Here is a 12,887-nt window from a genome sequence, read left to right as displayed (position 1 = left end):
AGAGCTCAGGTCCCTGCATCAAGGGGTGGAGGACAGCACAGGGAATGAGCTCTGGGGTCTGTCCAGCTGGTGCATAAGAATGAGTCTGGATTTCATTCTCCACGACACAAGATGCTGTGAGGGAGTTAAAAATGGCCCAACAGCCTTTTAAACTCACTTGCTCCTTCGATGACTTACCTTCACGACTGAAATGTAGTCTGTTCCATCATGACAGTTGAATTGTTCACCTGCCTGTCTTTTCCGTTTTCCCTTTTGTGTTCTGAAAATATAACCCAGTGTCTACAAGTTGCCACATGAACAGGCAGACAGGTGTGGTACTTGAGCTGAAAAGGACCTTAGCAAATCCTGTTGACACTGTCTTGAAATTTCTTGATTTTTCCATTAAAGCTGATAGTTGTGTGCTTATTTGTGGCTCTGAGGAACAGCTATGGTCTTTTTTTTTTTTCCCGGAACTGGGGACCGAACCCAGGGCCTTGCGCTTGCTAGGCAAGCACTCTACCTCTGAGCTAAATCCCCAATCCCAACAGCCATGGTCTTGAATGTTCAAACGCTTGTAACAGTGGTCCTCAGCCATTGCTGTGTGTCAGAAGCACCCATAAATAACCATAGTCCTCATATTTAGTGAGTTCGAATCTTAGGCAGGTCTGAATGGCTATCACCTGAAACAGCGTCAAGTTTTTTTGTTGTTCCTTGTTAGTGTACTGAAAACTGGATTGAAAAAATCAGGATATGCATGGATGCTCTGTGAGGTCAGAAGCATGTTGGCCTTGATCTTGGCATTATCCATGGGTTCCTGTATCAGTAATTCTTTGTTGAACCAAGACAAGAATTGTCTGTGTTGAAATTATGGGGAATTCTCTGCCCCGCTCCTTTTCCTGTGTCTGTCCCTTCCTTATTTCCCTTTCACTGGTAAACCTGAGCTTCAAATTTTGATGCTATAGCAACGTGAGGGAGAAACAGCTGACCATGGGGTGAGGATGTGTGTGCTGGATTTTTAGAAGAAGTGAGGTTTATTCACTTACGTGAATCAGAATGGGGTTAGGAGTGAGGCAGGGTGTCTAGCGATGGGGGTGGGAATTCCTAGTATCTATGAGGAAGGAAGATGTATTTTCTATAAAGTAAGTGTGTGGTAAGTCAGGTCTGTGGTTGTCTTTATTTGTCTGTGTTCTCCTTTGTGGAAATTAGTAAGCTATGGTATGTAGGGACCTGGTTACTTAAAACCAAGATCTTTGCGTGCTTAGGAGGGATCAGTTCTTCTCTCTTCTTGAAGGACAATCCTGTCATGTGGCATGCATTTGCAAAGTTCAGGCTAATGTACAGACAAACGACCACAGGATCTGTTCTGCAAACACCCAACAAGTGGGACAAGCTCTTGTTTCTCCTGCATTCTCCAAGCAACGACTCTTATAAACATTGGGAGAGAACACCCAGTTCCTTGTTTGTGCTCACTGTTAGATGTCCATTCTTGAGTTCAAAGAGCAGGGGCTTACAAGTTACCAGGAGATTTGAGACTGCAAGGTTTACTTGTATGCAGCGTGGCTCTGCCTTAAACATTTGCATTAACATCTCCCTTGAAAACTACTCAAAACCCAGAGAAGAACAGGATACATATACTTGAAAATGTTTTGAAAGTATTTATTATTTTTGAGGTAAGGTCTTGTGACGTCACCCAGGTTGGCTTCAAACTCGAGATGTCCCCCGTCTTAACCTCTGAGTGCTGGTATTACAGGCAAGGTCCACTATATTCAGCTAAAATTTTAACTTAGAACACTGTTGTTTAATGTTCCTTGGGTATGTGATCTGGTTACTGGATGGACCTTCAGAGCCTGGCTTTCTTTCTCCATGACTGGCAGATCGCACGCCACTATTTGATGGAAAACATCCAACCTTGACGGGGTTCCGTCTCTGCTTAGCAGTCCTCGTCCTGTGTGTGTTCAAAACGTGTTTTCTTTCCAATAGCTCCCATCTGATACTGCAAGAAAATCTCTCCTCATGTCTTTGCCCCACTCCTCATTGCCCCAGGTTTTAAATCAGCCCTAAGGAAAATGCTGTGCATTTTAAAATGCAATGCATTTTAAAGTAAAATTGATATAAATTTAATAAAATACTATTAAAACATTTGAAGTAGTTCAGATTTAATTTAGAGCCACTGAGAACGTATTCATTAATTCCTTCATGGCTTCCTTCTTTTTAAAACTTCACTTTTATTTATTATTATTCTTTTGTGCAAGCAAGTGCAGGTGAACGTGTGTTTTAGTGAACGCGGAGGTCAGAGGGCAACTTTGTGGAGTCTGTTTCTCCCTTCACTTTTACATGGTTTCTGGGGATTGAACTCAGGTTGTCATCACTAGCTTCAACTTTGAACTTTGATCTTGGGAAAAGTATTTCCAGGGTTTGAGATATTCACCTTTTATAGGTAATCTTTGAAGTGTAGTTCATTTTCAGGGGAAAGAACTATATACAAAATGACATATGTTTGAAAAGCATATGTTCAATTGTGACTTATATCTGCCATTAATATCTTGATCATAAACACGTTTGGAGTCATTGTCTTTTGAGTCTGGTTTTGAGTTTTACTTAGAGGTTGCCTTCTAACAGTGAATGATAGGTTAACACAGGTTATGTTTAACTGGGTACTATATGTAACATGTAACCTGTAATATGAACGACTTAGGTATTCCAGGGGCCACATATTTTCTTCCTTTCCCCTGTACTTTTTTTTTTTTTTTAGCATTGAGGTATGAGACATTAGTGTGGTTTTCTATGGTTTGCTTGGCAAAAGCTTGGCCTGTGTCCTTATGATTTAACTGTCAGCGATGTGTGTGTTGGCACCTGGGCTTGAATCAGGCATGCGCAGTCCACAGTGTCATTGAAAAAGTGCTAGCAAGAGATTTGCAACTGTCCCAGCCCTACCATCAGCTCTGGAAAGACCTATTCAGGCTGATTATGAAAATTCTGCTTCCCATCAAATTTAATGGGGAGACACATGTGGCTAATGTCTGCAATTCTCCCAAACTACCCATCAAAGGTTCCCACTGACTCCAGTCCGATTGTGTCCGTGGGAGAGGTGGAAGGAGCGTTTCTCATCCAAATGAATTTTGAGATAAACACACCCATGTCTGCTGCTTGTCATCTGTCTACTTAACACAGATTCCAGATGAAAATGTAGAGATGTCATGAGAGCATTGCAGAGTAAACAGAACCACAGACAAACAACGTCACAGTCATTTCTAGACCTTGTTCTCTGCAAGATGCAAGATGAAGGATTTTTAGGATAGAAATAAGTGATGGAGGTGGAGATGTGGGGCCCAATTCTGCTTCCTCCTACAGTGCACTGTGGCGCCATCTTTGGTAGGCAGAAGTACTGTGTTCTTCATTGCTGAACTCTGGGTCTGTGGTTTGTTTCTATTGGACTCGAAGGCTTTTCTATACACTGGCTTCAACCAGAGTGTGCAGGAGACAAGATGCAGTCTCATGATCGTGTTTTTATTAGGATACTGAGCATGGTAGGTTTAAAATAGACCAAGACCCAGGCCGTGGAGAGCACAGTCGCATTTCTGCTTCGTAACGCCAGGCTTGCCTATTTAATGTCAGCGATTGTTCCACTCTGAGTATTTCTGCTTCTGTAAGTTAGAACAAAAGTGAAATTGTTTGTGCATCTCACGAATGAGTGTTTTTTTTTCCTATTTTTTTAAATTATGAAGTTGAATGAAGTTATTGTTTTTCTTGTCACTGGGTAGAATGGCAGGATATGAATAAGAAGAAAATGTTGCAAAACATAAAAATTTAAACATTTCTGTTTGTGCTTGTTTATGACAGTTAAAATTTAAATTTGTCGTCAGGAAACAGCAGTTTATAAATTTGGGACCCTGACATTTTAGAAGTCTGAGAACCAAGTCATAGGTACCAAGGACAAAGCTTTAAAAGTTTTCATGACGTCCCCGGCTCTTTGCAGAGTTTCTTGCTGTATACTGTCTTGTTTTGTTTTGTAGATGTGTTTTCTGTGGGTATCTATAATCTTTACAGGTAATTGGAAGTGCCTTTCTCCCCAGTCTTGACCATTTTGTTCTTTTGTTCATAAAAGTTCATGAAAGTTCAAATAAAAAAAATGAGTTGGAATAGTAATGACTCTCTCTCCTTTACATGTATGTGGTTCAAGAGGGCCAGCCACATCAGCAATCCTCAGATGCTTTGAGAGAGGATTTGGTAAAGCAGTTGCTGGTGGCATTTATTTTAATGTTCACGCTAAGGCACTGTGAGGCTTGGAAACTGAGGTTCTGCATTAAAACAAGAGGGTTTCGCTGAAAGATGGTCTTAGTATCCTGATTTTAGCCCTCCCAATTGGCATTAACTACCTCATGTCTCTGTGTTCATATGCCTAGGCAGCCTTTTGGGCTTAGCTCTATGAACTATCCAGATCTAGGTTCATACGAATACACGTGGTTGTGTTAGTTTTCTTGCCACTGTGACAGAATATTGGGCAGGAGCAACCTAAGAGACGGGGGTTGATGCTCTCTCTTGATTTTGGATATTTTAATACATACATCCCAGTCGTGTTGATTCAAGGGGGGATGAAGAATCACAGTGTGGGAAGGTTAGAGGAAAAGCATCTCATGGTGGACAGGAAGCGGAGAGTGAGGAAGGAATTGGGGGACTAGGCATAACATGCACTGTCAAACCCCTAATGACTGACTTCCTTTAATGAGGCTCCATCTTCCATAGTTCTCATAGGAGTCCGGGAGAGACATTTAATACTCAAACCATAGGAGCAGAGAATACTGTGGGACTAATTGGATCTCTCTTCTGTTTTCTCTTGCTGTGGTAGAGTTCTATGTCAGGTACAGTTAGAAGTATGGTACCTGTATATCACACCGTTTAACTTCTCTCTAACAACCTCGCAATGTCTCAGTGACACTGTGACCTTCGGTCTGAGGGAAGTTCACGGTCCAGTAATGTCCTCTCTTCACACTTCTGGAAGCAGAAGTATAGAGAATTAATGAGATGACATTCGAAGGTAAAAGAGCCTACATCTGAACCCAGACATGTTGGCTCCTGACCACTAGGCTTTATCACACTCTGGAGTATGGAGATCGGTATTTGTGAATGTCGTATTTCTTTACAAAGATTTCTTTACCAGCCATTTTTAGAGCACTTTCTATGTGCGTTGTGCTGAGCCTTACAGTTCTGAAGACATGAAAATTACCTTCATTAGCACTCACAACCTATCGAGGGAGACAGACAAAGTCAGATAACCAAGGAAACAAACTACAGTAAGGATTTGAAATAGCGGGGCCAGAAAGATGATTCAGATGTTAAAAGTTTGAGACCAGCCTTGGGTTATAGGAGACCCTGTTTAAAACAAAACAAAACAAAACAAAACAAAAACAAAAGAGAAAAAAAACCCAGAAAACAAAATGTAAGACTAGTGACCTGAGCTAGATCTCTGGGACCCACATGGTGGAAAGAGAGCCAGCACTTGGCAAGTTATCCTCTCAAGTTGCTTCAGAAAACCATGCATATTATTTCTTACAGGCTTTATGGGTCTGGTGACACCAGGCTTTAGCTTAAAAGATAATTGAAAAGTCTTGCAAGTAAATTCGGAGAGTGTTTTCAAGTAGTGTCTTGGAGTGGCCTGGCATTCTGCAGAGTTAGGAGGGATTCCTAATTTGACATGTGATCAGTGTGTGATATACACACAGATGCTTTAAAGTTATGCCCTGTATTGGAATATTCCTTTCTGCATTGATTCAGTGACAGATATTCCATTCGTAATGCTATAAAATACTTTAAATCACATTGGCTTATGATGACGGAATGTCTATATAAAGAGGTTTGGTAGTGTGTGGTGATGTGTAAGAGTTAGTCCACGATAATTAAAGTGTAGGCGCCAGACGCTTATTGGTAAACAGATTATTTTATTTCGTAGTACTATAATTTTTCTTATGTTTTAAAATAAAACCCCTTTATGTCTTGAATAGTCTGTGTTAACAATTCTGCCTCTCAGGATTCATGTAACAGATGGAAAAGTGTTTGGTTTCTGGCACTGAAGTTATTTAAATAGAAAAAAAATCACTTTGATTAGTAGGTTCATGTTTAGTTAAAAATAAGTATGTGTGTATTGGCCTTTTTATTTTTTATTTATTTTTTATTGAGCAGGTCTGCAGGACTTCCTGGCAAACATAGAACAATTTTACATAAACAATGCAAATGCCACGCACTAAATTGGAATGGAACGAGCACTCTCTTTATCAATGATTCTTGTCAAGTGTCAATCAAAGTTGGGAAAATTCTTCCCATTGGATTATGTGTGCTAATAGCTAGGGCAAGGGATAGAAAGTACATTTGCATGTACACACACACATACACACATACATACATACACATGCATACACACATACGTATACACACACACACACACACACACACACACACACACACACACACACACACTCCCTTTAAGAAGCCAAGTAGATAAGTCAGAATATCTGGTAGGTGCTTTGAAATTAGTTTCAGAAGATATTTTTAGGGAATATTAGACTTGTCTAGTACAATTTTGGGACTCAATATGGACTTTTTTTGGGGGAAATACCTATTAAACATTTCATAACTGATTTAGTTACTTCCTATTTAAAATCATTTTGTTCACACCTGTGAAAAATCAGAGTAGAGTAGGATGTTTCCTTTTCTCCAGTTCTGCATCACTTGGTTCCTCACAAACCTCTGCTCTTAACAGTTTGAAGTCTTGTAATTTAGGAAAACCACACGTGACTGTTGTAGGAACTGGGTAAAAGGAAGTGCTTTCCCTCAGATTGTTTGGAGGGAGGGTCTGTGTTCAAATGCTAAGTTGGCCACAGAGGAACAGCGGCAGTCTGGAACAATCTATACGTTTTGGGGCTTTGGGTGCATTGGCCTCACAGCTCATAAATGTTAGTTTCCTTCCTGACTTCAATCAGGCCTCTGAGCTCTGTCTCTCCGTCTCCCACTCCTTCCCCTCACCCCTCTTCATCTGAGATCTGGGATAGGGAACACATACAGCATTCATATTTCCTTTATATTGAAACGAGGGACGCATGAGTGTGTCATTCAACAATGAATTCTTGTCCGAGAAGAGTATCTTCCCAGTACTCGGGTCCAGACCGTAAAAGGTCAACCTGTAACATGTTCCGTGAATCTTCCTGGAACTTAGACGGCCTCTGTTGGGTTTCACTCTGCACCCATTAATAATTTAGTACTAGGATAAAAATAAAAACAACGGCTCTCATCTTACCATGTGGGAACACGCGTGTGTGCTCAGTCGTGCAGGTGGGATGGGAGGGGAGCCCCCTGGAGTAACCAGCCTGAAGAGGTTATTTATGTGGGCTGGGGTGACTGCCTCCTGCAGCACCCTCACCTCAAGATTAAAGGGAATTAGTGTAATTGCTCCTTAGGGGGGAAATGTATTTTTACTTTTCAAAGGAGGTTGTAAAAGCCTTAATTATCTAATCTAAACACAAGAAGCTTTCTCCCAGCTTCTTTCAGCTTCTTTCCCTGGTAGCAGCCATACACAATTTCCAAAGCCTTGAGTTTGAGAAAACAGTGCCTTTCCCCCAGCTCTGTTACAGAGCCCACCCATCGGGGGACAGTAAAGTTACTTTGTAGCACTGGTGCCTGAAAAGAGCCCTTAAAGCTAGGATTGGCTTAAATCGATTTTTAAAACGATTTTTAAAACGAGTTGAGCTGCAACCAGAGTCACTTCACGTGTAGCTCACTTCACGTGTAGCATCAGCGCCTCCCATCTGTGGCAGTCCCTTTGAAAACTACTCATCTTCCATGCTGCGTGTACGTCAGACTCGATTACTTTGGGTGGTTGGTGTGTGCTTTGTCAGACCTTCTCTCTATTTGTCACTGGGACATGGGAATTTGCTCCTGAGGCTAAGTGTACTTGTGTGTGGGATGCACATGCATGTGTGTGTATGTATGTATACATGCATACCTCGAGTGTCATACTTCAGGTGCTGTTCTGCATATCTCTGCCTCCTCAGTACTGGGATTACAAACATGAGATCTGCCGGCTGTCTGTCTGTCTGTCTGTCTGTCTGTTTATTTACGATGGGTTCCAGGGCTTGAACTTGGGTCCTCATTCTTGGGAAGCAGGCACTTTAACGACTGAGCTATCTCCCCAGCTACCTTTTTGGTCTATTAACTCTTGTGGGCTACTAGTTTTGAAATTGTTAGCAAGTGAATACATGCTATATATTTCCCATGGAATGACTTAGAGTTCAAAGGTGCTTTGAGGGGAAGAAGGGAAACCCTACTTAGGAAATCAGGGACTGTTTGCCTGTCCTGTAATGGAGTGTATAGGATCTTGATGTTGAGACATGTGGGGAAAATAATGCCATTAATTCTAGCTAGAGAGGTTTTGAGGAATTTCGCATCTTTTAGCACACAGCCCTTGTTTTGTTCTGACCTCTCACTTTGCCTCACACCCTGCTCCCTGCTGCCCATCCACACTGAACACAAGCTCTGTCCCACCTTTGCCTTGTTCTTCCCATGCCTCTTTCTATCCCAAAGTCACTAGGAGATCTGCCCCCAACTATCAATTATTGTCATTGTGCTACAATGACATAAATTCTGTTAAGGGTGGTACCCAGTACTGACTACAGAATACATTTGTGCTATCTAGACAATGTATTCCTATGGAAATTATTGATGGCTTTAACATTCCTTTTTATTGGTTTGTATATTAGTAGTTTATCAATATGTCTCTGACATCAAGAGCTGGGACTACTGTGTTTTATAGTGTTTTTTACTAGCATTCACTTTTATAAGCTTCATTATGATTTCACCTAGCCTTTAGTGAGCCACACCAGCTCCTCTCAGAACAGAGATGCCAATTGAAGTCCATGGGAAGAAGGCTCACTGTGAGCTCTGAGTGTGTTACCAGGCCCTGAGTTAATTCTTGGCCATTTTTCAATGAAGGGCAAGGAAGCTTCTGTTGGTCTTTGGTGCAAAGACAAATGACAGAGGTACAATTGTCACCCCTTGTTGTTCAGTGGCTTCTTTCAGGTCCTGCCCCCATCTGTAAACATCCATTTATCTGGAAGCCTAAGATGGTGGCTCAGCTTCAAGGTGAACCAGATGTTGACAGCTTGGTTGCTGTCTAAAGAGCAGCAGGCCAGGTGTGGAGGTGTAATCTTAGCCCTCGGGATGTAGGACCAGGAGGGCCATAGTGAGTTGGAGCCTGGCTTGCTCTGTATAGTGAGTTCCAGGCCACAGAGCTACAGATCAAAACCCGGCCTCAAAAACACACCCAAACCAAAGGGCGAAACAACCAAAATAAACATCTGAAGCGCATGAAACAGCAGGGGTCTCCCATGACTGTGACTCCAAGCTGAAGACACATGCAGGTTTAGTGAGTAGGTCAGTTTGGTATGGTTTTCTAAATGTTATTCATTGTTTGTCTGCCACAGGTCATCTACTTAAAGAAGACACCAGAAGAAGCGTACAGAGCTCTCCTGTCTGGCTCAAACCCTCCTTATCTTCCATTCAGGTACAGCTGCTGCTGGGTCTTGGGCTATACTTGGCTTGACTGCTCCTTAGAGTTGGGGTAAGGAGTCTTGTTAACTGTCTGACACTGAGACCATGATGCTATCCAATATGAACTGAGAATCCTTTCCCTCCTCTAAGTTCTCAAGATAGTTGTTGTTGTTGTTGTTGTTGTTATTATTATTATTATTATTATTATTATTATTATTATTATTATTATTTTGTGTGGACCAGGAAGAAAAAAATGGTCTTTTCTTTCTAGGCATTTCCCTCTACCCTTGAATCTTTTCTCTACTTTGGCAATGTACTAAAAGATCAGAGTGTCTGATTTATGAGCTACTTAGATTCCAGTAATTTTATCATGGGTTTACCCAGCCATTCTTTCACTCCATGAGCACTGGGTGAGCTCTGAATGCCTGATAGTGCTACAGATAGACCCAGCACTACTGCCCAGGACCACAGCTGTGATTTGTGTTGGTCCTAAGATCCTCTGTCCATTACATCTATCTTCAGGAATATTCTCTCTCATTTCAGCATTGGGAAAGAATCTTGTGTGCGTGTGAGTTGGGAATGGGAAGCTTCCTCAGTCTGCCCCATTGCTGGGTAATGTGTGAGAGTCCATTTACCCGCTCTCTTATTGTTAGCCCTGTAGGTCATTTTCTACCCTTTCCGTTGTGGCTTTTCTGTTCACATTGTTTCAGGTTCATTTTAAGAAACTTAAAAATACTCTAGAGAACTTTATTGCCTTGTTGCTAGACATCATTACAGTCAATAAATTACAGTCATCTGTTGAAAGGTACTCATTATACGAGAAGGAATATTTAGAAATGCAGGGGTGTTTGTTCCCTGGTTTAAGCCCTTGTGTCTTACTAGAATTCTGGCCTTGACTGGAATCGGGGTTGTGCTTTTCTCATAACTCAGAAAGCTATGTTGACAGTAAACTGTATCTCTGAGTCTCGCCTCATTACACAGAAAAAGCACAGGAAATGGCGGATGATGGTGAGAGGAGTGCTGTACTGGAGTTGAGCTAAAGAAGCCACCCAGCACCCATAATTACAGAATGCCTGAGGCCATGGAGGGTTATCACAGACCTTCCAGCACTAATTCTGGGTACCCATTAAGACCCTGGCTTCATTACAAGCTGGGTTATAGCATTCACAAGGCTTGTTACTCCTTTTGTTTTATGCTATACGTTTGTCTTCATTATCTAGACATTTTTTCCCAGTCATTGCTATGTTAGCAGCTGTCCATTTAAATATTTCTTTTTAAAAATTATATGTCTGTGTGTGGGTAGGTGCATGTGAGTGCCAGTGTAGGCCCGGGGCATTGGATTCCCTGGGAGCTGGAGTTATAGATGGTTGTGAGCCATTTGACCTGGATGTTTGGAATTAAACTTGGGCCCTCTGCTAGAACAGTATTTCTTCTCATCTCCCTTCCCTTCCCAGTTACCCATTTAATTTTTTATTGCTTACAGTTTTCTACAACAGCCTATTTTGATTGCTTTTTTAAGGTGGGCGGCCATGTTTGTCTGTGCGCTTCTTTGAAATGTCTGAGTCCCCAAACGTATTAGTTATTTTCTACTGCTGTGATAAAACATCTCCATGAAGATGACTTACAGAAGGAAGGGCTTATTTGGCCTGACAGTCCCAGAAGGATAGCAGTTCATGGTGGCAGATGGAGGCAGAGGCAACAGGCAGTGCAGCTAGAATGTCAGAGGGCTCATATCCTAATCCTCAAGCTCTGGCAGACACTGCCAAACAGGCATGGCAGGTGGCTTTTAACCATCAACGCCCACCCTCCAGTGATGAACTTCCTTCAGCTAACCACTTCGAGCTGTCCAAACAGCGCCACCTCGGGGCTAAGTATTTCAAATGCCTAAGACTATGGGGGACATTTCTCGTTGAAACCATCATAATCGTATGAACTGTATATTTCACTATTCCTGATAAAAGGGTTTTATGGTTACTGTTAATTTAAGTAACAGCCTTCCTCAAAATTTATTCATTTAGCCAACAATTACTAGAGCAGACAACTCTGTGAAGCCCCATTTTTTTCCTTTTTCTTTTTTCTGTATCAGCTTGGCAGGCCTTTTGCCTTCAATTCTTTAATATATTTTATGCCTCACAATGCTATACATACCATGAAAGCAAACTTCTGGTAATGATTTGTTTGCATGGATGACTTTTCTCTTGAGAGTGAAAATTCATGTTTTTTTCCTATTTGTGTCCCTAGAGAAAGACTATGTATTAATGTATGGCTTTTCCCCCATTCCAAAAACCATAGGAGTCTTAGGAATCTGAAGACAGGATTTGTGACCAACTATAGAGCAGCTCAGTATAGTTTCTGTAAGTGAATGGGGGTAGGGAGGAGTGCCAGTGCTTATCAGAGTTCATATGGGAGGTCTGAAAACAGAAATTTGACTTTGGAATCGAGGAGTGAAAGTGAGATCTAAGACAGCCCTATAGGATCAGGGCTGTCAGGGTGAAATGTTTCATTTTAGGGTGAAAACTGGGGCCCACGAACACCGGGAGAAGTTGATTTTTGGGTACTTTTAAGTTCATATGGCACAGGTTTTCAAAAATGCTATGTTTGGCAGAGTACTAAATCATATGACACTCATAGTATTTAGTACCAGAACATTATTAAAATAAAATGATCTGTTTCTTTTTCTATTTGAAGTTATAGTTAAACTTTATAATTATAGCATTCTATGAACCTTGGTTGACACTCCCCTAAAGGGCTCAATTGTCAAAGTGCTTGCAGTATACGCACAAGGAATGGAGTTTGGTCCCCAAAACTCACATGCAAAAGCCAACTGTTGTGGCGTGCACTTGTAATCCTACCACTAGGGAGGTACATCCTAGCCAGCTTAGCCTAATCGGTTAACCCTAGCCCAGTGAGAGAGGCTCTTTCAGCTAATCGAGATGGACAGCTTGTGGGAACGAACTCTGCACGCACCCTTATGTGCACTTATAGGGATAACATACAAACACACTCAAGCAGGAGAACACACAATGTGCAGACCCACACAGAGTCACTGAAAATGAGACACATTAAGGAGGAAGACTTGTGTATCATTACTACCTAATTCTTGATGGACTCAAGTGTATTCAACTTCTGTGACCGCTGCTCATCTCTGATGTGCCCCGGCTCTTCAGAAATGTTGCTTTTCTGTTTGGGAGTCAGTCTTAGGGTGCTCTCCAGAATATTAAGGTATTTGTCTCAAAAATTGTTCTTTCACTTGAACTAAGAGTGGCCAATGTGTTTATCAAGAGTGGTGGTGGCTGAAAACTAGAGGGAAAAGATATTTCAGTTGTTTGGGTCCGACTATCCTCAGGACCGGCTTGGCAGCTGGCCTTTGT

The 12,887-nt window shown here is 41.7% G+C and overlaps 1 protein-coding gene across 15 annotated transcripts in view; it reads left to right on the top strand.

The window, feature by feature from the left end:
* The window catches only part of Cdc14a (cell division cycle 14A), a 166,642-nt gene that overhangs the window by 51,103 nt on the left and 102,652 nt on the right, over positions 1–12,887 (top strand). For all 15 annotated transcript variants that reach the window (XM_087624813.1, XM_087624815.1, NM_001134856.1 and 12 more), the window contains 1 exon segment: positions 9,450–9,529. In XM_087624813.1, coding sequence (XP_087480939.1) covers positions 9,450–9,529 — 80 coding nt within the window.

The sequence above is a fragment of the Rattus norvegicus genome, chromosome 2, assembly GCF_021556685.1.
Source record: "Rattus norvegicus strain SHRSP/BbbUtx chromosome 2, alternate assembly SHRSP_T2T, whole genome shotgun sequence".
Lineage (NCBI taxonomy): Eukaryota > Metazoa > Chordata > Mammalia > Rodentia > Muridae > Rattus > Rattus norvegicus.
Note: the sequence above shows the minus strand (reverse complement) of the source record. Positions and strands in the feature narration are given on the sequence as shown.